We start from the raw sequence: 25,980 nt of genomic DNA on the forward strand, positions 1-25,980 counted from the left end.
AAGGTTCTTCTGAAGCTGATAATACTTTCGAAGTACCATGCATCCAGTTGGTCCATCACCTTCCATATCTTTAGTTAGGTCAGCATAAACCTAAAAGAAATATATCAGTATGGGTACAGATTGATTGAAAATTTGTAAAACTACTCACTTTGAGCTCAACATTAAGGGCTCAAACAAGCTTCCAATCATCTTGACTGAAAGTGATTTTCTTGAAGATACCACGCTGATGGTTCAAGATAGGGTCATGAATAGAGCTTTTGTGACCCCCGTTAGCGGTGGTATTGGTACACTGACTGTCCTGGGGGCAAGGTGCCTCTGATTGATCTTGCTTTAAAATTTCGTCAATCACCTACAACAAAAGGGGTCTATAATCAACCAAGGTGGGATATATTCAAAAGGAACAAAATAAGCTTACATCACAAGCCTCCCATGCACGCTGATGACTCTCCCGCTTGATATTCCAACGAATACCGTAAGCAGCCAGTAGATCACGGACAGTCAATTTCATTGCCTTGGCAATTGATCGGAAGTATAGACGATTAGCTGCAGATCCTGTTATCTTGCAAAGTACAAAATCGAGCTAAGATCAAAGAGTGCGTAGATAAGCTTTAGAACCTGATCAGCTTTTGTGATTTCAAGAAAACTCTTACCTTCTTCAAGACACCATTCAATCTCTGTGCACGCGCTTGATCAGAAATAGTTAATTCATCTGCTTGAGCTTTTGCTTTCAGTCTAGCATCTCGTCTTGAATCTCGCCAAGCCTGAATATCAGGGATATTTGCATTGTTTTCAGAATCCTCTTTGGCATTGGCATTGGAATGAGAATCTTCTGGAGGGATCAATTCATTGTCATTCTCGGATAGACAGCCGTAATCTTCAAGCTCTAATTCAGGTTGATTGGCAATGTTGTTGAAAAAGGAAGGGTCAAGAGTTCCATTTAGCTCAAGCTCATCATGCTCAAGTTCAAGTTCAGTCGGATCTGGGTCAAGTTCAGTTGGATCTGCTGGAATTACAGGTGGGTTAGACTTGGCAGCTATGATTTTGTCCTCTGATTCCTCTGGAATGGTCTGTAAGTGATTGTCAAGTGGAAATTGTCCTCGGGCAAGATCTTGAACGCTTTTTCCAGTCCGACCTTGAATGCCAAGAGCTGCAAGGCCATTATTGACAACAAGTGCAAGTTTGTGCGCGAAGCACCAGACATGCATAGTGTTGGGATTCCAGGAATAATTCTTGTTTTCGCTCTCAGCAATTGATTCCAGAGATTTCTGCATTGCAGCTGCCATTGTATTGTTGTTAGACCCAGAATCAGTGGTCTGAGAAAGCATGTAGAAACAGTAACACATATATAATCAGATTCGGTAAAGGATTTAAAAAGACCTGGGGAAGAGAATTAATGTGGAAGACTTATCTGTGAATATAGGCCATTCTTCTGCAAAAAGTTAACCATTGGAGCAGAGAGCCATTCCCCTTTGTGATACCACAATATGAGCTTGAGACCAAGATGATGGGAGATATAAGTAAAATCCTCGCCAATGTATGAGACCGAATACCCCAGGAATGCGTATTGATTCCCTTTTGTGGTCCAGGCATCATGTTGCAGGTTAAACATGCTCGTGTTGTTCTGGTACGTGAAAGGGAGGAATGTTTGAGATTTTTGGCTGGAAAGCAGAAAACACGGTAAACATACCTTTAATTGCCCAATAACTTTCTCACTGAGCACCAAGTATAGCCAATGGGCTTGAAGGGCTGCCCATTGTCGACCATAGAGATGAGCACTTGGATTTGAGTATCGGAACGAGGCTCGAAGTTCAGGATCTTCTATCCTTGACCAAGGTAATGCTCTTCGAAGCATCCGAAGTAGCACCATTTGATTCAATACTTGATTGTTGAATTTTGATCAACATTTTATCGCAGCTAAAGATGCTTCTGATATTGGTAAAAATCCACTATTGGTAGCATTCTTGATTTCACAAAGTTCGGCCACAGTGGAAGGAAGAGATAGGCCAGAATATATTGCCTCCTCGCGTTTATTACATGATGAATTACCCGACTTTGAACTCTGCTTTGATCCATCACGATGGGCCAGAAGATTCGAGTTTGATGAGACTGCACCCCGCACATCCTGATTGCACCATTTACAATGGTATAAAGTTGGTTCTGCATCTGGAGGCTATTTATTTCAGAGGTTGAGGTGATCAGCACGAGTTAGTAAGGCAAAGTTTGTATAGAAGATATGGCTCACATCCTCCTTTGGACGGATAGGCCCCTCAAAATAGTCCAAGATTGGTTCAGTCGCAAGTACTGTTGATTTTGACCTTCGTGGAGCATGTGATCGACAGTTTTCTGCTCCAGAATCTTGGGCCAAGTTGATCACTGTTTCATCAAGCTATTATTGAACTGTTCAGTATGAGTAACAAATTATAGTTGCGATAAAAGAGCCTACCTCAAGAGCTGTAGTTTGCGCAGGAGCTTGTCCAACAGTCTTCTTCTTACTTTGACCATTTTTCTTCGCGGCAGATTTCGCTGTCTTCTTTGGAGTTGATCTTGACTTTTTTGTCCTCTTTGCAGAAGGCTCAGCCGCAGAGGAGCAGTCTGACTGGGCAACTGATGACGCTCTCTTGCTTCGACGAAGTGGCGCAGGTGGTGGATTGTTCTCCAAACCCATATCTGTCTCTGGCAGATCTGACGCTTCGGTAGTCTCGCTGACATCTCTGGTATGGTTTGGCTGCCTCGATGGCCTCTGTGAGGTTTGGAGAGGGATCCCCGCGCGAGAAGTGGCAGATGGTCCCGATTGAGATTGTGATTGGTGTTGCTGTGACATTGGGAGGTGTCTGATAAGATCGAATATTGTTATTGATTCGAGTTGACCAATGCTGACAAATGATCATTGACAACACCAGTTTGTATAATCAAAATGTCACAAAGGTTTTGCTCTTGCACCAGTCAAGAAGCTGAAAACCTTTGCTTGCAGATAAGAGGAAGTTGGGCCAGATCGAAGCTTGAGTGTGTCAGGTGAGGAGCTGGTTGTTTAACTTGAATTAATCAAGCTGCAAATTGGATTGAGGAATTGACATCAATACAGAACATCAGTGAAATGATTTGAATTGAATGTTATTTCATAATAATAAGAGATCTTACAATATTTGAATGCTTAAACAGACTGCCGATCGATGTAGATTGAGGGTGTTTAGGTCATTGTTTTATAAGTTTAAGTTTTTTAGTATCAACAGCCACTTTTTGTTGTTTAAGTACCTTGAAGTGCGACTTGAGTGGATGGAGTTGTGGGATCTTGTTAAGGTTGAATAAGTGAGATGTGACGATAGACTTGTTGTTGCTGATGTTGTTGATAGTCGAGCTGGATCGATTGGTTGTGAGTGAGATATGAATCAGGTGTTGTTGACCAGCGACCTGATAAGTTAGATTCTTCCAATATCGGGAGTATAGGCAATACTCCCAAAGTATAGATTTAAAATCCGTTACTATACTGGCTACACATGTAGTATAGTACAAAGGACCGATACTATACTCATAGCCAGCATAGTACTGCAACCCGTTACTATACCCATCTATACCGATATGGGTATAGTATAGTTGCACTCTTGCTAAAAGTACTGTAACAAATATGTCCTATAATGATAGAAAAACAATATCCAGTAAAGCTGAGTCTGAGATTGACAGTGAAAGCAATTATGATATTAGAAATCAATTTTACTGCATTGTCAGCTGTGAAGGCAAAACTACAACCAGTGTCACTTCAGGCATCAATTGATGTCTCATGATTTCATGGGCAGTAATTTCAATCTTTGGTCTGAAATTATCAAACTGAATCTGACACTGAATCAATACCCGAACCGCATCGCACTATATGGCGATTGCGGAGCGATGTCGTAGCGTTTTTTGGGTGCGCCATGGGTTCCGCAATACATGGTGGAGATTCCGCACCGCACACCAGGGCTGGCCTTTCCCATAGCGGAGCATTTGCTGCGCAACCGGGACCAGGAGGTCTTTCTCCGCTATATAGCGGAGAAAACCAGTGGGGTACAGGGTATCACGCCAGACCACGCCACATCTACAACTAGGCGCAAAACAACTAGACTTTTTCTTTTACAGAACACGATCACAATCAAACTCAAAAGATAATTATTCGATTGCAGACACCAGGACTTGAAAGAAACACTTGACTAACTCCCTTCTTCAAAAGGGACCAAAACCTCAACTCGGACACTTTAATCAAAAAAACTCAAAACACTCCACTCCTGATCCAACGATCAGATGAACACAATGATAATACTGAAATGACCCAAAAAAATCCACTCAATTGACGGACACACACAAACTCACACACGGACACACACAAAACTAACCACCTCTTTTCTTTCATCTCCAATCTCGATCTCACAAATTTCGCATTTTACTTCGATCGGAGTTTGTTCAATCACGGTAAGTTGTCTCTCTCCTCTCCTCCTGATCTTTTAATCACTAACTGTATCTCTTCCACTTACTCTCCACTATCTCATAGCTTTACTCGTTCAGGTTTTGATTGTAGGGTACTTTATCATTATCTAAGTAAGTTTCTGATCGATCTTTTGTTTGTCTGTTCTTCTTACTGACTCATTTGATTCATATCAATGTTATCTTCTTTGATTTTAATGCCTCTCTTTGTTTTTAGGTACTGTTAGGTCTGACCGATCACGATCAATCACGAGTTCATCTTCTTCTTGAGATTCATCTTCTTGATAAAGTGTAATTTTGATCATGGCATTTGAATTTTATGTAGAGAAGATGACAAAGAAAAAAAGGACAAATGATATATTCCATCCTTTTGTGAAGTTCAAATATTTGATTTTAACATTTATTGTTTTGTTTCCTCTTATAGTTCCTTTTTGTTATGTTTATCTTTTGTTTTGTTTTTCTTTTTGAAATACCTTCAACCCATAGCGCCTTCTCATATAGCGCGCTATATAGCGCAAAAATAGCGGTACGTACCGCTTTGACATTGTGAGAATTTTTTTTTTGTCTAAATAGTGCAGCCGGAGCGATCGGGCTCATAGCGCAGGCTGCGCATCACTATGGAAAACGGTGAAATTCCATAGCGTGTCGTAGCGGTTCGGGTGTTGTCTGAATTCTATGATTGCAGGGGTTGGTAACTGAATTCAAAAAAGGTTCCAGAATGCTTCATTGTATTGTTGCCACTGAAGTCATTTCTTTTGATAGTAATATGTTGGATCTTGGAGGTGCAAGAGGGTGCAAGTATCAGAATCTGTCAAAAAGCTTCAATGCACCTCTTGATTGCATTTATGATTGGATATCAAGAGTATGATGGCAATTTTGTTTTTCCTAGCAAGGCGGGTTTGGTGGATAATATGAGGCAGACCCAACGGAGATCAAACATGCATTGTAATCGAGGTTTTTCACATGGTGTTAGTCTGCCTGATGAGATCACATTGATTAGTTTTTGATGTTCCTCACTTCAAGAATTTAGAGGTGATGTTTAAGATCATGATGCTGTGTCATGCTCAAGTGTGAAAACAGACTAAAAAGAGAGTTGTGAAGTGCATGAGATCTGGGTGCCATTAAGCACCCTTAATTTATCATATGATATCAGTGGGCTTTAGATTAAGAAGTGTGTAAGAGCGTGTTTACTTTAGTGATTTCTCGTGAGAAATCGCATTCTTGAAATCCAAGAAATCACATTTCACAGAATGCGTTTGATAACTTAATTACAAGCATTCTTGAAATCCGAGAATGCTCATAAAAAGACTTTTTCTAGCACATTCCAAGAATTCACTTGCAGCGAATTCTTCTAGAAGAAATCACATTCTCATGATCTCTTTTTCTCATTTCCCTTTTCTCTAATTTGGACAAGTCCCCTTCCACCGTACGGAATCCCACACACCCCTCAAAACCCATCTTCTAACACCTTCCACTGCCATCTCTACTCGTCTATCTATCTCGATTCCCATCTACTCATCATCAATCAACTCAACCACTTGACTCAAAATGCCTAATTCTGATAGCAACGACAACGTCATTGTTGAGCCACCTTCACAAGCGAAACCAAAGTCAAAATTGAAAGCAAAACCAGCCAATAACAAGATTATTAAAGTTAAAGATGTCAAAGTTAAAGATAATGATCAGGTTCAGGAGAGTGCTACTGGTGGTCAATGGACTCATCATCAAACACTTTATCTTATTGACGAGTTCAAGAAACAACTGGACCTTGGAAAAGGAAACGACGGCGGCATCAAGACCGATGCTTGGAAACAAGTTTTGACTAACTATAACGATAAATTCAAAGTTAACGAGCCTTTGACCCAATTAAAAAACCGTATTCAAAAGGTTTTTTCTAACTTATTCATCTCCTTTCGTTCGAGTCAATCTGAACTAATGAATATGATGCTTCGATATTCAGTTAAAGACAACCCTCAAAGCTCTAGAGAAGATAATGGATACTTTGGGCGCTCCTGGAGTAGATACAACTAGCGGGATAGTCAACGCTGATGACAAATGGTGGGACCATTGGATTAAAGTAGTAAGTTTTTATTTTAAATTTCATATGTTCAACTTTCATATGTATCATCTAATCATCCTATCCTTCGATTAGGCCGGTAATCTCAATGCAAGACCAATTCGGAACGGTGGATTTCCAGTGTATCAAGCTGTAGCCACCATCATGCCAGAAAAGCAGCTGAGAGCGAATGGTGCTGAAGGCTTTGGAACTCAGAGTAAAAAGAAGAAACAGCCATCACCAAGTCAATCAATCGAGGGTGTGGAAGGTAGGCTTCTGTTTCATCTGTATATACTTGATTGAATTTTCGATACTGATGGCTTTCATTCATTTGTTAGATCATGTTGCATCTGAACACGAGTCAAATGGAGATGAAAATCACATGTCCAACTCCGCAAAGGACTCGGTTGTTGAGGAGATTGAAGGTGCGAGGCCAGCTTCTTCACAAAAGAAGAAGAAAACTCCTGCTGTGCGTATCAAATTTCATTTTTTTGACTTATATCTTTCACTTCTAATCTTTCACTTCTAATCTTTCACTTCAAATCAATTAATCCAAATCTATCTCATTCAAATCAATTGATTCTAATCTTTCACTTCAAATTCAAATTCAAATCAAATTCAAATCAAATCAAATTCAAATCAAATCAAATTCATTCAAATCAAATTCAAATCAATTCAAATTCAATTCAATTTATTCAATTTATTCAATTCAAGAAGCGCAAGTTTAGCAAGTTTAAAAATAAGTACGCTCTCACAGCTGCTGAAAAAGCCATGGACAGCGACACCGATGACGAGACCCCAGAATTGAAATTTGCACGTAATAAGAGGAGCCCAGTCGTCCCAGAAGGATCAACTGCAACTGCCAAACGATCACGCCTCACTGGACCAAAGCTAGTCGCACAATCAATCAATTCAGCCATTGATCAAGTATCAGGGCTAGAGGAACAACACAAAAGCAATAAGGTCACTATTGCTAAAATTAAATTAGAGCAACATCCGATGAGGCAAGAAGCCATGAGCATTTTTAATAAGGAGTTTAGTCAAGAATTAAAACCTAAACATATCATCAAAGTAGCTAATGAATTAAAAAAAGATGATACTGCTTCTTTTTTCTTTCACATGGATAAAGCTTACAGGTGGGATTGGTTGAAGAGTGAAGCTGGAATATTAGCAGAGTATCCAGAGGTAGATGAATAATTATGTATTTCATTTTCCTTTTTTTGTATCTGACAACTCAAACAAAAGATAACATATTTAAAGATAAAAAACATTTCCTATTTTGTATCTGAGAACTCAAACAAAAATAAAACATGTATGCCATACACTGCAGACATTATTCGGGTTCCCCAAGTGGGCAGGGAAAAATGATTGGGAGTATGATTTGTCATAAAATGGTCTATCACTCCACACCTGAGCCATAACACCCACACTACATATGTGTAGCAGGCTCAGTGAATATGTGGTTATCATGTACATACAGTTCTGCTCAGTTATCTGCTCATCAGGACAAGTTATTCATATGTAATACATGCTGTAACTTCTTTCAGATTGAAAAAAGCTTCCAAAAGATTGACTACATACACTGACTCAATGTTTTGGTGTGATCTCATCAACTCAACTGCATGTAACACACTTTCTGTTACTAAGACATAGCTTCAACAATATTGCCTGAGCAGCTACAGAATTATATGTAGTGAATTTTTGGGAAAAAAATTTCAAAGTCGAAAAAGTTACATGTGGTATAACATGTGATTTATTTATTCTGATGGGCAAAAAACTGAGCAGACCTGTATGTACATGATAGACAACTATTGACTTAGCTTGCTGCACATATGTAGTGTGGGTGAAATGGCCCAGGTGTGCAGTATTAGATTCTTTTATGAAAAACTGTACTATTAATCATTTTCCTCTGCCAAATTGGGGAAGTTGAATGATGTTTACAGTGATATGCTATAGTAATGAAATATTGCTATTTTCTTTTTAATGATGATGAATTGATGAATAAGATGAGACTTGCAAAATTCATAACTAAAAGCTCCAAAAGAGATCATGAATACAAATATTACATAAGAATCCAGGCTTGCCTACGCGCCACAGGTGCATTAACATAATCATAGAACATCCTTTCAGCAATTTGATCTCTCTGTTCAGATGCTTGAGTACGCTGGGTAGGGTTAGGCTCAACGCAGTCAGGATCCATGTTATTACCACCTAATATGTTCTCCAATCTTTCCTTCAACATATACTCTTCGTAGAATTCATCTTCGCCAGTTTCAATTCGGATAATATTATGTAGTACACAACAAGCTATCACAATCAAGACTTGGATCTTGTAAGGATAGGAAGGCATCAAAGCTAGGATCGGAAACCTCATCTTTGATACACCAAAGATCTGTTCGATGATGATTTGAAGTGAGGAATGGCGATGGTTAAACAACTCTTTAGGTGTCTGGGGTGTGAGACCGGAGTGTTTCCACTCCTTGAGGTGATATCGCACTGCTTGATAAGGGGCAAGAAAGCCTGGGGCGTTGGCGTATCCAGCGTTGGCAACATAGAAGCGGTCTGAAAAGGATTGACAAATAAAAAGTCAATATGAATCAACTTGATATCAAAGTAAACGCGCTCTTACCTTCTGGAACTAATAACCGTTGTTCTTCAAGGGCTCGCGTTGGCATGAGATCCTTCTAAACCAGCATAAACAAAAGTGAATAACATATTGAACGAACATCCGGCTAGGACATTCTGGCTGAGATCGCCTTTTTGGTTTTGATGAGGCGGATGACGGCTAGGTGGAACTACACAAGGAATATGGGTGCCATCAATGGCACCCACACACTTCTCGAAATAGGGGTACATTTGAGGGTTGTTCTGAATCTCCTTTGGGCAAACCTCACCACTGGTAGGTTATACTATATAAATTGACTCAAGTGATGCAATTGCGTTGCATACATCATTAAATTACTTGCTGATTGTGTGTCCAGACCGTTGGAATCATTCGCCAGCAAGACGATTCGTGCCGGAGTTACCAACAATGAATAAGAAGATCAAAACTTGTTCTTCCACCGTGACGCTTTGTTTCCGATGGATGACAAGCTTGCCTTCAAGAGCTTTCATCAAGCCCTTGAAGGCGAGCTTGTCCATGCGACATAACTCTCGAAATCTCACATTGCTGCCTTCGAGGATCTCTTTCGTATATTGATTTCCTCGAAGCTTTGATGTTCTACATGGAATCTTCGGGCTTGATATTGATTCTAGGTAAGATTGGCCAGCTTGTATGATTGACTTTAGAAGCTCCATCGGATGTCGAAAGGATGACTGAGATGAATCATCAGAGGCAGCATCGGAAGAATTCGACATGGTGAGGAGGATAGGAAAATGATAGTCATTGGGATCAGAAAAGTGATCCTCATGATCACTTTTCTATCATTCTGTCCTTAATGCTCATATAAGCAAACGCTTTATTCATTTCTTTTTCACAAATTCTCAGAAAACCTGAAATTTCGGTTTTCTGAGACAAAAACGCTTTTCTACATGTAGAAAAGCGCTCACACAGAACTCGATTTCTAGAAATCGGGACTAAGTAAACGCGCTCTAAGGGTGTCGTGAAAATTGGACAGAAGTACAAGTACAGTAATTAGGTCATTGTCAGACTCAAAAACACAAGGTTCAATTACAAATGCTGGCTATGTGCTGTTGTGAGACTGGGATCAGTGTGAAAGTTCAAAACTCTTTGGAAGGAGCTGGGCGGCACCCGCCACTGATGGGGCTAGTCTATGTATGTTGGAGGATCCAGTTTTCTAACCCACTATTAGCTTACCACTTGTCCCCCAATCTAAGGAAGGGGGTGGGGCTTCTAGTCTGTCGGGTCAATAATTGTGTGTTGACAATTCTTTGTGATTAATGCGGACTCCAGTACCTCTAATTCTTGTTCCGCAATTGTTTTCCTTGGTTTTGGTCCTGTATATAAGAATGAAAATGTACATGTCCGCACACCTAGGATCCGTAATCATTGGGTTCGCAACAGGCCCCCACCGCCAACATATTTACCTTGGATTACAAAATCCAAGGTATCCTTGGATGCAAAACCTCGCACAGAAGCTTCCCGAGGTTTTGATCCGAGGTAATTCTCAGGGCAAAAAAATACCTTGGGCAAAAACCTCGGACAAGGTCTGTCCAAGGATTTGCATCCGATTATGCCTCGGATTTCTCAACCCAAGGCATCTATGCTGGCAGTGCCCGGCCCCGCCGCTGCAGAACTTGAATGATCACGTAAACCACTTGGAGGGGACTGTACAAATCTACATGTCTAGAATAAATTTTACGGTGGCCGTGGACAGACAAAATGGACAAAACACAAAATTCACAAAAATAGTCATACAGCCCCGCTCAAAAGCTCTCCTCCGCCCCCCGAGCCGAGGTTACTAAGCCCAGCCCGCTGTGCTACAAGTTGGTGCATTATGGGAAGTATGATTTTTGTGCATTATGACCCATTTGGCAACTTGTGGTATAACAACCTGATGAAGGAGCATCTGGATCACTCGGGTCTAATCCAGTAGTCTAATCTAACTCTAATAAAGCGAGTTCTCATCACTATGAGTCCAAGAGATACACAGTCTTATATTTCCAACTCTTGAGAGGTCCAAAGGCGGACAAGAAATGAACATCTTAGCATAAACCCGCGATGCCTAGCAAGTGGATGTTTTGAGTAACATTAGGAAAGTGACTCATTGTCAGAGAAACATGATCAAAGGGTCACCTTATATGGCACTCTTCATTTGACTGAAAGTGGAGTTGTCATTGAAGGAAAATGGGCTTGAAAAATCATTCTAACATGGAGATATTGCTTGATCTTGATAAATTCCCAAACAGAACAGATATTTTGTATTTATAAATTGAAAGTAATGGACAGGATGATTCTTGAAGCTACAATACCAGAGTTATATTGACATCTGATTAGTTTGGCATGAGCACCTAAAACTACATTTTGGCGTAGTTGGCAAGTTGCGGCAAGGAAATCATCAACAAAAGTGACAGTCACCTAAACACAAACTAGACCCAACTTGAGCAACAAACCAGTAGGCGGGCAGGGAGCAATAGTCAGGGTCGGCAGATGCCGAGCAAGGCTTTTGAGAGGGGCTGTATGACGATTTTTGCATAATTTGGGTTTTGTCCGATTTGTCCGTCCACGGCCACCGTAAAATTCAGATAAAAGGAAAAAAGCTTGGTGAGATTTGCCCGGGTCTTTTAGATAATTTCCAGAGCCACGGGTCTTGTTACACAGACCGATTGCGCGGATTCGAACATACGATGTCCTGGGGCCCGGGGCGGCTTGGCCAGGTCCTCTGGTCCCGTGAATTGTCGGGCATAACTTTGCCGGGTACTCACCAATAATCCCCAATGCTCGTTGAAGACTGGTGGACTTACAAAGAGACGAAAAAAACTGGATGAGAATCAGATGGACACAGGAAATCATAGGCAATGTGTTTTGTAGGAAATGACTTCAGATAATAATGGAGCTGATGAGCAGTTAAGCCGGTTGTGAGCATTTCCTGTGATGGAATTTGAAATCAAACATCACAACTATTGGTTGAAGAAAAAGAATGACAAAAGCGGTTGCAGAATCACAGGCGGGTGATAATATCGTAAAGGGCACTAACGTTTGAGGAAATTCTTCATCAGTCAACATTTCTTACTTGGTACTGCTCCGGCAGAGTCTGTTGGGCGTCAAATTTTTCATACGTTACAAAATGATCTTTTCTAAATTTAGTCGTGATCACATCTCTCTGACTGATACAGCATTTTGCTTAGCAATGTATGGAGTTGGCCGCTTGAGATGTAATACAATAATCTCTTATCTGTTGAGGTGGTCTCTAACTGAATGACGCGTAAGAGAAGAGATACTTGTGAGCGTTGAGGCTCATCTGAATCGATGGAATTTCTGTTGGACAGTCACGTCAAAGTGGTGAGGTTTTGAAATCTGAGTTGCTTACCGTATTGTGCTGAGGATTCAAACCTCAGCAACGATTTGTTTAAAACACCAATCCAGTAGACAAACACAAATCAGGTTGATTAATCCTCATATTCTTACTTCACCTATTGCCTTTCCCCCATCACCACCTTCACTTCGCTTTCTATCATCTTCACCACATTTGATCATACAACAAATCATCACCAAGAGCCTCAAGATGAACGATGAAGACCAAGGCACACGACGAGAAATCTCAAACGCCTTTATCGACCCTGATGTCACTCACCTATCCCAGTATTTGGTAATGGAAAAAGAAGGCATCTTACCCATCCAGAAATGTTCTGAACGCGAAACAACATCAAACCCTGAACCAAATGAAGACACTGAAATGATAGAAGAAAATGAAATCAAACCAAATGAAAGCGAAGAAGAACAAGAAGATGAATTAACAGATGATGAAATTATAACAGGAGTTCAAGAAATGATCATTGGACCACTCTATGAAAACAGAAATCTTATCAATCATCAAATCAATCGACATCAAAAAGTTTCAAACTTGATACATAATTTAAATTATTTAATAGGTTTTAATTTGATTCTGATGTATAAGAAAATCGAAAAATTAATTTCATTAAAGATCACTTTACTCAATCATCATTTCTATGAGATTTTAAACTTTTTCTTGAATTCGATGATAAGTTTTAAAGGTTTAATTGAAATTAATTATCATTTGATGATTTCTCATTTTTCAAAACTGATTAGGTCTTTGGATAGAATCATCTTGATTATTCCAAATCAAGATGATTATCAGAATCAAGATCATTTGTAAGTATTTGAATTTGAATTCTATCAAGACATGAATACTGATTTTGTGGAATTTGTTTCCAAAAATAATTGAACCTCGAAAAAAAAGTAAATCAAGACTTTGGTTAGCCATGGATGATAGTTGTCTTTGCTTAGATAGACTTAAATGGGTAATAGAAGATTTTTGTATTCAATTCAAGACGATTTGGAAAAAACTCAAGATTGAATTAAAAGAAATGATTTCCCATCAATTTATAGAAAACCAATCATCAATCTCAATCATCATAGGACCTAACTTAACTTTCAAAAACAATAAACTTATCAATGATTTAATTAGAATCTTTGATCAATTATCTTTAATTATCAAAGAATATTTATGGGGTTTTAATTTCTTTATTCAGATTTTGTTACGCTTTTCATCTGGATTTCAACTTTGGTCAAAAGATTTAGTTGATAATGAGGATTCAATCGATTTGAAGTTACTTGAAATTTGGTACTATTATCAATTAAATGCTTTAAATTCTTTAAAAGAGATTATTTCTAATTTTCCTAAATTGATGGAGATTTTAAACTCTTCAACTCAATGATACATACTCAACTTGTTACTTTTAACTTTCTCTTAGAAACTTTTGGGTTTGACTCTGCCATTTTTGTTCAAGAGAAGGGGTGAAATTTTCATAAACATTGTTACCTTGTCTTCTGCAAAATCTTCTCTTGTTCGTTGAATTTGTACATCATGAAAAATTAAGCATGAAAAGACAACAAACTTTCTTGCTTCGACTAGATGACCGGATCTCTGAGGTAAGCTAGTCCCTTATGTTTTCAACTTGTTTAGTCAGTGTGTATGAGATAAAGCCTTTAAAGTTTGCGAATTACCCGCCGAACTTGAACTGCTAAATCCACGTCTCATGATTCAGGGCTTTTGAGGGGTGATTGCAAATTTAGTTGAAGGTAATACAAAAGATCACATTATCCTACATTATCTTTAAAAAAACGGGATATATTTAAAACCTGACAAGGATTTATGTATCGAAAAACGAGACTAGCCAACAAATATGAAAGAATAGAAGTAGATGAAGATAAAAGTACATCAAAAAAAGGTTTTTTGTTTGATTTTTTCTCGACACTCCAGATCTAAAAAAAATTGAACAAAACAATTGGAAAGTTTTTTTACATTTTGAACAAGTTTTAAAACCGATTTCGAGTAAACAAAGAAGCAGTGAGCAATACGGCGACCTAAGATACAAAGACAAAAAGGATTTATAAACAAATCAACAACAATCATTCAAACATCTCAAACGTTCAAATTCAAATCAAACACGCCAATTAGTCAAAACGAACACCCAACTAAACCCTTTCCTGATTTCAATAAAAAACGGATAAACCAATTTACACAGAAGATAAAAGGGATCGATCAAAAGAAGGAAGAAAAGTTTTCCTAGGATTTTCGTAATCATAGTAAGATCTAGGAACACTCAAAGGATTCACTTTCCAATCTGATTCAAGTTTAATTTTCTTTTCTTCAATCGAATAATAATCTTCATCACAAAGAATATAAGAAATATGACCTTTATGAACCATGATGAGATCTTTTTCCGATCTTTCATCGATTTCTAAACTACTCCATCTTCTCTTTGAGCCGATTGTTTCGATTTCTTCTCGGTCGGTTCGTAATGAATTACTTTCAGAAGAAGATCTACGAGTTGATGGACGAGTCGAATTGGATTCTTCTTCCCACTGTGAATCAAGAAGAGGTGAAGATCTTGATTGATGACTTTCAAATGACTGAGGTTCAGGTGATTGACTAAACTGATCTTCAAGTTGAGGTTTAATTTTCTTTTGTTGATTAGGATTAAAACTTTCAAGGATCTCAATGATTGCTTGAGATCTATATAACGAATTAGTTGCTAATGATTTAAATTCTTCTTTAAAGATCGCTTCAGTTCTTACTCTAGCATATTCTAATCTAGATAAATAAACTTGAACCGTACGTAAGCTAACTTTGTATCTTAATGAATTCCTTTCGTCTTCTTCTTCTTGATTTGGTTCATTAATCAGACAAAGAACTGATTCTTTTAACCAGATTGATACTCTAACTGATTCGATTGGAAAGACTGGAATACCAATCGATTTACAAAAAGTTTGATATCGGTTTAATGTATGTAGATGTGGATCAGGTTTGGGTTTTGAAAACTTTTTTGAATTCTTATATCCATTTTGTGAAACTTGAGATTGTCTCCTTGCTTCACGTATTGAGTTTAATGCGATTTCCAACTTGTGATCTGGCAGCATGGAAAATTACACAAAACAAACAGAAATTTAATCATCGCGTTTTGGTGAGAATGAGGGATATTGAAACAAAAGACTTACCACCAGATTGATCATTCAAAACTCGAAGTATAGAAACACGATCAAAGTTACCCAATTTATTAGAACCATGATTGAACTGATCAAACGCTTCATGATCACTATTAGAATTTTGAACAAGATTGGAATGAAACGGATTAATAGTAGAACGAGTGATAGGTAATTGTTCTAGAATCTCTAAAAGGACTTCACTATTCATCAACATCTTTTCATCACCCTCGCAATCATGATCGAATAAATGATAAGTTTTAAGTCTGACGGTTTCCAACGAAGTCACATAACATCTTACACTTTTACGTAAAGGGACTACTCGTGTCTTTGTTGAAACCACATCACCTTGAATCCAAATCACAACTTTAAGATGATGTATAGGCCAAGGTGAAAGATGGATAGAGTGACAATAATCTGTATACCTATCTAATAAGTAGATCAATCTATCAAACGGTTGATTATTTGATTCTTGATCTATTGTTTCTGATTCTGACCAATCTTGATTTGATTTTGATGGAGTTTGAGTCTCATCAGATTCTTTGAAATTCTTTTGTAAGATCTTTCTCCTAAAATCATGAATAATTTTACGTGCTTGGTTTGATTTTGAACCTGTCAGAATAATTAGCCCAAAAAAATCACGATTAGTGATTTATAAAAATGTTGAATGGATAAATTGATCAAAGAAAGTTACTCACAATCTTCGGGAAATTTTTGAAAGTGATTAATCACATTGGTTTGGAATTGAGATAATTTACTTAAAGAATTAATCGAATTCAAATCAAATGAAGGAATTGATTTAAACTGATCTAAATCAATCTTCATCACATCGGGTTGAAATTTACTAGGAGGAATACTAGAATTTATATCCTCATTGACGTTTGATCTTTTCTTTGAAATCATAAGTGAATCAAGAGAATCTAATCCATCATCTTCATCATCACCATCAATCTCTCTATGATCTTTAATTTGAAACTTTTCTGAGAATGGAAATTGACTGGTATCATAAACATTTGACCTTAGACTTGGAGCAAATTGATGTGTAGTGATATTGATCATATTGATCATAGGGATTTATATCTTGTGATGAGGGTGATTTAAAAGGATAGTATGTAGGATAGACAGAGTGATCGTGATGAAGTGTTGAAAGGGCGGTGATTGTTTATAAGGTGACGATCAAGTGATACTGTATGATCTTCAATTGAGTTTGTTCAAATAACAGTCGGGCCTTCAAACTATGATGCGGATTGAATTTTTGTGATAAATAAATTGTAGATCAGAAATTAAAACTAAAAGATAAAGATGATGAAGATCGATTTGAGATCATGTGATTTTGTAAAAAGAGATGATCAGTTCAAGAACCCAAGCCAACATCAAGGAGGAAAGAAAAGGTTTAATAGTCAGTTTTTCAAAAAAAGGCAAAGCTAGTCATTAAGAAATTTCGAAATATGTAAAAATTGTTTACATACCCTTTAAAAGTTCAAAGAAATGAGCTTACAAACAAACCAAAAAGACAAGAGTTTAAATCGGCGATGATCACCTAAAAACCGAAAAAAAGTGTGATGGTATTTAAGAATGTCAATGTCGTGTTACCAGCAGCAGCAATCTCAGTGCTCAGTGTTTAGGGAAGGAAAGTAGAATGAAGATCAATCATACGGGATAAGATTAAGAAAAACTCAGGAGTCAAGCTCACAAAGGTTAAAGTTACCAAAAGAGTTGCAACAGTGTATATGAAAAGAAAAAGAAATGGATTGGTGATTGAGTTACACACACAAAAAGGAAATCGTTAGATCAAGAAACTAATGCGTAGAATAAAGCAACAACGTCGATCCACAAAAAAAAACAATGCAAATCGTCACGGTCAAGCAAGCTGATACACACAAAAAAGATCAATTGTCAAGCGAAGAGATGAGCCAAAGATTGAACTCAGGAAATATGTAGAAAAAAAATGTGATAAAAAGCTTCGTCTTAGATAAATTGAATGTTAAAATTATCACGATGGATGATCAAATCTCAGGATAAAACAAAAGTTATGATCACTATGTAAAATTCTAAGAAGAAAAAAAAACCAAGAAAAAAGAGAGGACTTTGATCGGGAAAAGAAGTAAAGTCTAATAAATCTTTAACGATCAATAAACTAACGCGCAGCGCTAGGAGTGAGTTTGAAGAATAGTTGATATATGGTTGATATATATGATATACGTATGTCGGTCTGCAAGGTGATGAGAAATTCGAATGAGAAAAGAAGGAAGAATTTTGAAAAGGAAGAGATGATAGAATTTATATATCTATATGCATGTATATTGTATATCGCTAAGATTGAACTTAAAGATCAAGGAGAAAGACTGCGTACTTTAACGTTGAATGAAGATTGAATGATCCTTTACCAACGTGTAAATGATTGATGAATGAATTTGAGAGACTAGAGAAGGATTTAAAGAAAACTAGGGATTGTAAATTAAATTGACGTGATGATTTTTTGGTCCATCGGAACGATCGAAAAAGTTATAGGCATACATTGAGCACTAAAGTGGTTTAGTCGTGTTACTTAAGAGTGTACATGAGAGAGATGATGGAAGGATGAGTTGATGGATGTAGTTCGATTTTGATAACTGATCGATTGTGCAAGACTAATTTGCTAAAACTGATCCGTCTCAGTTCAACAATTGACAAAAGAAAGAAGAACTATTGAATTCAGCAGAGGAGATGTACTGTCAAAGTGATCAAGAACAAACAAACGATCATTTTAGGTTCCAATCAATCACAAGATCAACTCACTCCAAGATGAAAACTAAGAAACTTTACGATCACAAATCTGTAGCAAAAATCCCTAAAACAGTTTCAGTTTTGTATTGATTCATGAAGTGCAATGAATGGTGGATATCACCGTGTCTGCGTGCTCACTGTGTAGTTGCTCGTCGAGAAGCGCACATCGACTCCGTTTCAGGGAGAAATTTGGAAAGCTTGTTCGCTCCTCGACTCACCGACCGCTACACAGACTGTATGCAGCATCACCGGGCAGCATGCAACAGGTAGCTCGAAGGGAATACAACAGGCTCGAGGGTGACTCACTATGTGTAGCTCACTTTGAAGTATTCAACCAAAATCAAAATCTTGTAAACTTCATATCCAGTGCTCAACTTTTGTTTGCGAACAATTCCTTCGTATACAAATCAAAGAATCTCGTTATGTTCAATTTCAAAAAAGATCTACGTGAATCAGTACTTTCAAAACAATTTCTAATCAAATCTTCTTGAAACATAACGATCTCGTCAATTTTTCCTCTGGAAATATCGTAACACAATCTCAAAAGCACATAACCAGAATAAACCTTCGTCCGTATTGTCATCAAGACTTTCTCTTTGAAAAATCATTTCTAATAAATCGTAAATAACCTATCACCCATCAATCTTTTAATTTATTTTGACGATTATCATAAACGTATCTTTTCATTCGATCGATAAGAGTCGAATGGATTTCATTCAACTTAACAATCACCCAAGAAGAAAAACATAACAATTCATCAGTGATTAAAAAATAACATGATTGGATTATGATTGGATTTGACACAAAGGTATCACTTACAAGTTGGAAATGTCTAGTTAAACCACCTCTATCTGGATGAGTTTCTAACGCTAACTTTTTGAAAGCTGATCTAATGTCACGTTGACATGCAGTTCTTTTAACTCCTAACACCTAAATCAAACCAATCAAATCAAAACCAAATACATTTTAGAACTGAACATAGAAATGAGGTTTTAGGGGAGAAGACAGAAAAAAATGAGATCTAACTTTATAATATCCTAATTGCGATCTAGCAAGTCTTAAAGCTTCTTGATAACCTTTTTCTTTCAAAGCTGCTTCCAAAGCTTTTTCTTTCGAAATTTCAGCTTGACGGATCAATGATTGATTAACGGTCATATTAAATCTGATTTGTTGTTGTTGATGATGATATTGATTAAGAAAAGCACATCTCCTCTTAACTTGATTCAATTCTTCATTAATCAAATTCAAATTCAAATTCACTACTAAATTATAACCATTAAGGAATCTGAAATAATGGATCAGACGTGAATAAGTGTCTATGGATTGAAATAGATTATAATCTCTGTATGCCCAGATCCTTGATTTGTAAAGAAATGCAATCAAAAGGAATTTCTTTAATCTGATCGGTATCATTGGAGCTCTTGCATTCATGTTGTCAACTAAGGCTTTTGAACTTAAGATCTCGGTGGTATATTTGATCACTTCATGAATATATTTTTCAAGTTCTTGAACGTTGGTCATCTTATTAAGTTTCTATGTCAAACCAATCACAACAAAAATCAGTACAAAGAATTCAACTTTCAAAAGCCTGGACGTCTATCACTCAACTTTGAAACAAGTCTCGATATAGATCACTCTAATGTGATCCTCAAACGTTTGTTCAATAGGGTGTTGACCCACACGAAGTAAAAGATATCGTATCAATGCGGTCATCTTAGGAAGACTTTCAAGATGTTGATCTATTGAAAGCTTCTTAACTTCATCCTGTTGAGATAACAAGTATTTCACTCGATTCTTTGTACCACTATTTTGTCAAAAAGAATGAAAATGATCAATAAAAAGAATGGGAATGTTCTGATTGGAATCTTCTTCGTCAAAAGTAGAGATATAAAGGCTACTCACGTTGAGTTTGAATCTTTTTTGATTTCGTCTAATCTTTCAAAATGTTCTAAACTTTCTTCTAGATTCCCATAGGAGAAACTGATCAATCCACGTAACCATAAGTCTTGAGGGGTGTCGAAATCAACAGGATCCTTGCATTGACTAAAGCAAAGAAGATCAGATCATTTAGCAAAAGAAGGTTTGATCTAAAAATGAAAAGTAAAGAAATACTAACGTTGCGACCCATTCAGCTTCTTCTGGGTATCCTAACCAAGCTAAACTTTCAGCTTTGATTCTCTCTAATTCTAATGGTAAGATTTCTTCAATCGAATCATTTAGATTCCAAATCGTGATTTTATTTTCTAAAATTTTAAAATAGTGATTTACTAAATCCCATCTCATTTGACTTTTACATTCATAAATTTTCTTTTCTATAAAGATTAACCAATGTAAGATTTTGGTTAAATTTTGAAAATCTACAATCGATTTTTGGTTCCGATGAATTAGATTTAAAAGGAAAAAATCGTTTCGAACTCTTGACCAAAGTTGATGAGCCGATTCCAATTCAAATAAATTGATGTACGATTTAAATAATTGTATGATTTGAGTGACTATTAGTTTTTGATAACGTAAAGCAGTCTTAATCAAGATCACATTCATTGCAATAGATTTTTCTAAATCGTCAATCACACCACGATGGTCATTCATGATAAGTTTACATGACGCATTGTTCGATAAAGCGATTGCTGCAATTTGCATTACATCTTTTGGAATGGGTTCTTTGAGTTTTGAAAACGACTCAATGAGTTTTCTATAAGATTTCATGGCTTCCTAGATGTAAAACAAAACCCACATAAGGATGTGAGTTTGAACAGCGAGTCAGTAAAGTAAACTATCGATTCAATTGAAGATCAGAAGCTAGAGATACTTCTTTACTTACCGAATAATTCAAATCTTGATAAAATGATCGTCCTTGGATCAAGTCATCGTTATTCATAGGTATATGATCAGAAAACAACTCATGTGGATAAATTCTGATCAATTCATCCAACTTTGGATCATTTCCTATCAAGATTATATTGGTAAGATTTATATTTTCATGTTCTACATTCATCATTGGGTCCTTGATGTCTTGAGGATTCATTATAAAAAGGCGTTACTTCATATGGATATTTTGGAATAAGAACTTTTGGAAATGGAAAGAAAATGAGTAAAGAACGATTGAAACCGATCTAAGAGGTCACTTTTTATATTGCGTAGAGCTGCTTAGAGATTGGTCATCAACATCACCCAATTTCATCCGGACTTCCAATCTGATTGCTTAGAAAACTCATCCAAGCCTTTGCTCTGAGTTGGTGTAATTCTACGCTGTTTTTTTCACAGAACGAAGTTGTATTCGACACCCTTGGCACTGCCACCAAATCTTGCGGGAAACTTTATGACGGAAAACTTTGGATGGTGTATCATTCTATGAATAAGGATGAAGTGAAGGGATTCATCGAGGATAAGGACATCTAAGCAAATTATCACCGGTGGACTTTAAATCAGTGACTTAGGAAAATGAACATTCATTCTCTGTGGCCTTCCAAGACTACGTATCCCGAAACTAAGGATCTCCTGCGCTGAAGGAAAAGTATTGTATAATACAGATCACATATGTGATCATCAAAGGCAAACTGCGCCTCGACTTTCTGAAGCTTTGTAACTCGTTTTCAACTTCATAGCCAATCTAAGAAGATCCTTTGTAAATTTTTATATCTCAGCCTTGATTTACCAACCAGATAATTAAGAAGAAAAGATCCGAACAAGAAATTGGAAAATTGCTAGAGCTGGTTTCATGAACCTTCTCGCAACTTCCTCGACAATTTTGGTCGAATTTTTGATAACAAGATTGATTGTAGATCCAACGATGGCCTGCCGCCTTGATGCAATCAATTTGTATGCATTGATATAATTTTTTATGCTGTCAGAAAGGTCCGTGATCAAGAGTAGAAAAAAACAAATAAAGTTTAAATTGTTGATCGGATTTGGTTATTGAGAGAAGCACGTAGATCGCCGAAAGCTGATATCGATATGTATGCATTCATCTAAAAATATGATGACTTGACTGTGAAGAAGTTGTCATATATACAAGCCACCTTAGTGGTAACTTCATAGCTTACGACATCCATCTCGGATCGATTATCATCAATTTTCACTTTCATCAATAGCACCCAGTTAATCGGATACAGCTGACATAGTCAATTCGACGGAGATCGATGATGCGAATGTCAATCAAAAACTTTGATCGTCACAGCAAACCGAGCAGTTTTTATCCTGGTTTGACTGTTTTGATACGTAGTCATTGACCATGAGTATCACAGAACACGAATGTTCATGTTATGATAGACCCGCCAAGATATCTTAACCCGTAAAATAAACTCGATCAATCCACCACGCTGAACATTGAGAACCTGATCAAGCTTGGGATGATGACTCAGAGTGACTAATGTGAGTTTCAGGCGATTGTTGATGTAGATCCGGATGTATTTGCAGGACAATGAAAAAGCAAAATCATTGAGAGAGAGGATGAGCTTGAGCGAAGGTTCATAAGAGATTGAAGCGGCGCGAGGACGTTTTAGGCGCCAACGGTTTCTTGAGAGGAAACCCCATCGGAGTGAAGCCAAAGAAATCTTTTGGTGACTAGGCTAAGCAGGGCTGAGCTCAAGATTGGAAGGTGATCCGTCAATCCATCCTCCTCGAATCAAAATCCAAGACATCGACTTGTTGACTGCTCAGCCTGTGCTGTTGACTCACCTTGTGACATGTATGGATCTCATCAGTGTCACTGAGAGATATCAACTCTATAAACTTGTGTCATGCCTTGTGTTTTCTGTGATATGTGTATTTGCGCCCTTCCGCTCATCTCCACTCGTCTGGCTAATCCTGGCACATCCTCTTAGTTCTCTTGCGGTTTTGTTTCGGAAGAAAAGAATTGAAGTACAATTTGTATCAACAAATTGTGTAGAACTCGTCATTTAATTTTGGGTTCCCATTATTCATGTGGTTTTCGGATTTGATGGAGCCATGCTAGATCAAAAGATTCAACTTCATTTACTATCTCTTATTGGACTAAACAATCTCTTTTGCACACTTCAGGTTTTCTTTTGAGCACCTGGATCGAGGCGTAGATTCTGTGAATCTTTATGGTTTTTTGAGGATTGGGAATACTAAATTTGTTTTTATTTTACAATACTCTCAGAAATAAAAACTTCCTATTTGGCAAGCGCGGAAGCAGCAATCCTTGGACAGATCTTGTAGGATCTTGTCAGAGGTATTGACTGGTATTGATCCGAGATATTGTTTAAAGTTTTGCGCTAAAAAAAAAACTCGGATTGGAAAATTCAAGGTAAATTTGTTGACTGTGCGGGTACTCCACGTAATGACCACGCCTCTCATCTTGCCAATGTGAGTAAGGTGTTTGAGATCCACTGAGAAGGTAAGAATTGTATACCCCGAGCGTATATTTTTGGTCAAGTTGAAAGGTTTCCTCAATCAATCTTCACTTTCCTTAAGGCCCAAGCCATAAGTTGAAAAAGAGTGAATGAACTCACTAAACATGAAACCTTAAGAGCATCAAGTGTCTAACGTATATTTATTTGAGGTTAGATGACGACCCCAAGTCAAATAACTCAAGTTATCCTTTCAAAATTGTAACCAGGTACAGCCTCATGACTCACAAACAATCAACTATTACATCAAACCAATTCATTTCCCTAGTAAAGTATCACATTGTACATATAATTGATAATATAAAAACTGATAGTAAAAAAAACACATATAATTTTCCAAAGAAGATAAAAGTGAGATCAAGTGGTACGTTTAACTTTACGTTTACCAGACGAGTTAGTTTTCTTTCCACCAATCGTCTCATCCATCAAAGACTCTTGACTCTGTGTATCATTAGAAGAATGTGATAAATTAAAACTTGAATTCGAGTTGATCAAATTCAATTCAGCTTGAGAAAGGTTATTAAGATCATCTTGAGGATTTGATGAATGATTTACTTCAGTTATCGTGATAGAAGGTTGAGTAGGATTATCATCAGGTTTAGAAAACATAGCTAATGCGTTTTGAAAGGCTCTTTCTAATGGAATATTCCGAACTTCGACTTTATCATCCAATGGATTTCTGACTCCTGTAGGTGTAATCTTTGTGTTTGATGTTTCTAATTTATCGATATCCATTGGTAAATGATTGGATGGTCGTCTACGTTGAACTGGAGAGATCGGTTGAGCTTCATAAGCTGAAAGTTCAGGCTGATTTGGATCTTGGTCTTGATGTTCGTTTGTATTTGATCCTCCTTCAAAACCCTGATGTCTCGTTTTGATCTTCCATGCATAACCTTGTTGTGGATCATAGATTGGTTTACGAGATCGTGCAAGATCTAAAAGATCTGATAGAGATGAAAGTGAAGTGAGTAGTCGACATGATAAAGCGGCGTGAAATGAAGGAGATTGATAAATGCATGTCTTAAGGATATAATAAGAAGTAATCGGATAAGCTAATGGACAAAAAAAGATTGTCAAAACGTTAATATCACCTTCTTCAGTTTCTAAACCGATCAGTCTAAATAAAAGCTCACCAACATTCTTCGGGGTTTTTTCTATCTCTCTTTTCAATTACGAATAAACCACCTTCACGGTCATCTTCAGGTTTAGAAACCACTAGAGTATATTCAATTCCAACTAATTTCTTCAAAGCTTCTTTTTCTGCCTTTGAATCAAGTGGTGGTTGACCTGAAAACATAGACTGCATTCGTAATACTTGATTTGTTGATCTTCTATCATAAAATGGTGAATGTGAAAAGTATTCCATGGCATTCGTTTCATTTAACGGTCCGTTTTCTAGTACCCATGCTAATGATCTCCATTGTACATGACAGAGATCTGCCGATGGTATTTTGAGTCCAGCGATAGTTGAGGTCATGTTGAATGGATGAAGTGAGTGAGTTGATGGTCTGGTTGTCTTTGAATGTTGCTGAAAGTGAAGCTCTCATCCAGTCAAGACTAATTTTAGCCGACTGAACTGGAATCTTGAGTTAAATATTAGGTCTACTTAAGCCTGAGCTAAGTCTTATGTTGATTTGTTCGGTTTTTGACTTCAGCCTCTTAAGCCATGTTCGCTTGCCTTAAGGCCATACAAATTTCCAGGAATCAGTGTTGCCGTCGGATCAGATTGTGAAATTCTTCAAGTTAGCTCCTCACAAATGCCATCTTTACAACCCGGGCCTTTGGCGAGGGACTTGGTAGAGTTTGCTTTACAACTCTCCTTTTCAAAAGATTCAATTCATTTCCAGAAATCCATTTCCAGATTTTACAAAGTCTTGACAAAACTTGCTTGCACAAACCCTCTTCAATTTATATATCCTCCTAAAGCAATATCCCCACAAATCATTTCTTTCTTCTTCAAAAACATCAACTCTTCTCATTTAAAAGAGAATCAGTTTCTAACGTATCCTTTACGGCAAATTTTATAGACATTTTACTCTTGAATTCCTTGAATTGCTAAATCGATGCCCAGCCTCCCAACATTGACATTGAAAACTTGGGGTTGATATTGAGAGTCTTTTGTTTTGTAAAAATGTATGCGAAGGGCACTGGGATTGTTTTTGAAAAAAAGAATCAATCGGCCTTGAGAAAAAGTAAATATACAAGAA

At 37.3% G+C, this 25,980-nt stretch overlaps 5 protein-coding genes across 5 annotated transcripts; 2 read left to right on the forward strand and 3 right to left on the reverse strand.

Moving 5' to 3' along the window:
- Window positions 1-5,297: 5,297 nt before the first annotated feature.
- Window positions 5,298-5,615, forward strand: MELLADRAFT_93770 (uncharacterized protein; the record flags this gene model as incomplete). The annotated part of the gene is made up of 2 exons (XM_007416457.1): window positions 5,298-5,420; window positions 5,544-5,615. The coding sequence occupies 2 exons, from the start codon at window positions 5,298-5,300 to the stop codon at window positions 5,613-5,615; spliced, it is 195 nt and encodes a 64-aa protein (XP_007416519.1).
- A 7,078-nt stretch (window positions 5,616-12,693) lies between these two features.
- MELLADRAFT_112037 (uncharacterized protein) lies at window positions 12,694-13,867 on the forward strand (the record flags this gene model as incomplete). Its single annotated transcript, XM_007416458.1, has 2 exons — window positions 12,694-13,301; window positions 13,390-13,867. The coding sequence occupies 2 exons, from the start codon at window positions 12,694-12,696 to the stop codon at window positions 13,865-13,867; spliced, it is 1,086 nt and encodes a 361-aa protein (XP_007416520.1).
- Window positions 13,868-14,412: 545 nt separating this feature from the next.
- On the reverse strand, window positions 14,413-16,694 carry MELLADRAFT_79297 (uncharacterized protein; the record flags this gene model as incomplete). Its single annotated transcript, XM_007416554.1, has 4 exons — window positions 14,413-15,017; window positions 15,231-15,562; window positions 15,651-16,247; window positions 16,334-16,694. 4 exons carry the CDS (start codon window positions 16,692-16,694, stop codon window positions 14,670-14,672), a joined length of 1,638 nt encoding a protein of 545 aa, XP_007416616.1.
- A 2,346-nt stretch (window positions 16,695-19,040) lies between these two features.
- On the reverse strand, window positions 19,041-21,426 carry MELLADRAFT_112039 (uncharacterized protein; the record flags this gene model as incomplete). Its single annotated transcript, XM_007416553.1, has 7 exons — window positions 19,041-19,121; window positions 19,221-19,331; window positions 19,428-19,934; window positions 20,010-20,205; window positions 20,304-20,444; window positions 20,518-21,113; window positions 21,223-21,426. 7 exons carry the CDS (start codon window positions 21,424-21,426, stop codon window positions 19,041-19,043), a joined length of 1,836 nt encoding a protein of 611 aa, XP_007416615.1.
- Window positions 21,427-24,130: 2,704 nt separating this feature from the next.
- MELLADRAFT_93773 (uncharacterized protein) lies at window positions 24,131-25,250 on the reverse strand (the record flags this gene model as incomplete). The annotated part of the gene is made up of 2 exons (XM_007416552.1): window positions 24,131-24,825; window positions 24,911-25,250. 2 exons carry the CDS (start codon window positions 25,248-25,250, stop codon window positions 24,131-24,133), a joined length of 1,035 nt encoding a protein of 344 aa, XP_007416614.1.
- Window positions 25,251-25,980: the final 730 nt, after the last annotated feature.

Source organism: Melampsora larici-populina (genome assembly GCF_000204055.1).
Source record: "Melampsora larici-populina 98AG31 unplaced genomic scaffold MELLAscaffold_61, whole genome shotgun sequence".
NCBI lineage: Eukaryota > Fungi > Basidiomycota > Pucciniomycetes > Pucciniales > Melampsoraceae > Melampsora > Melampsora laricis-populina.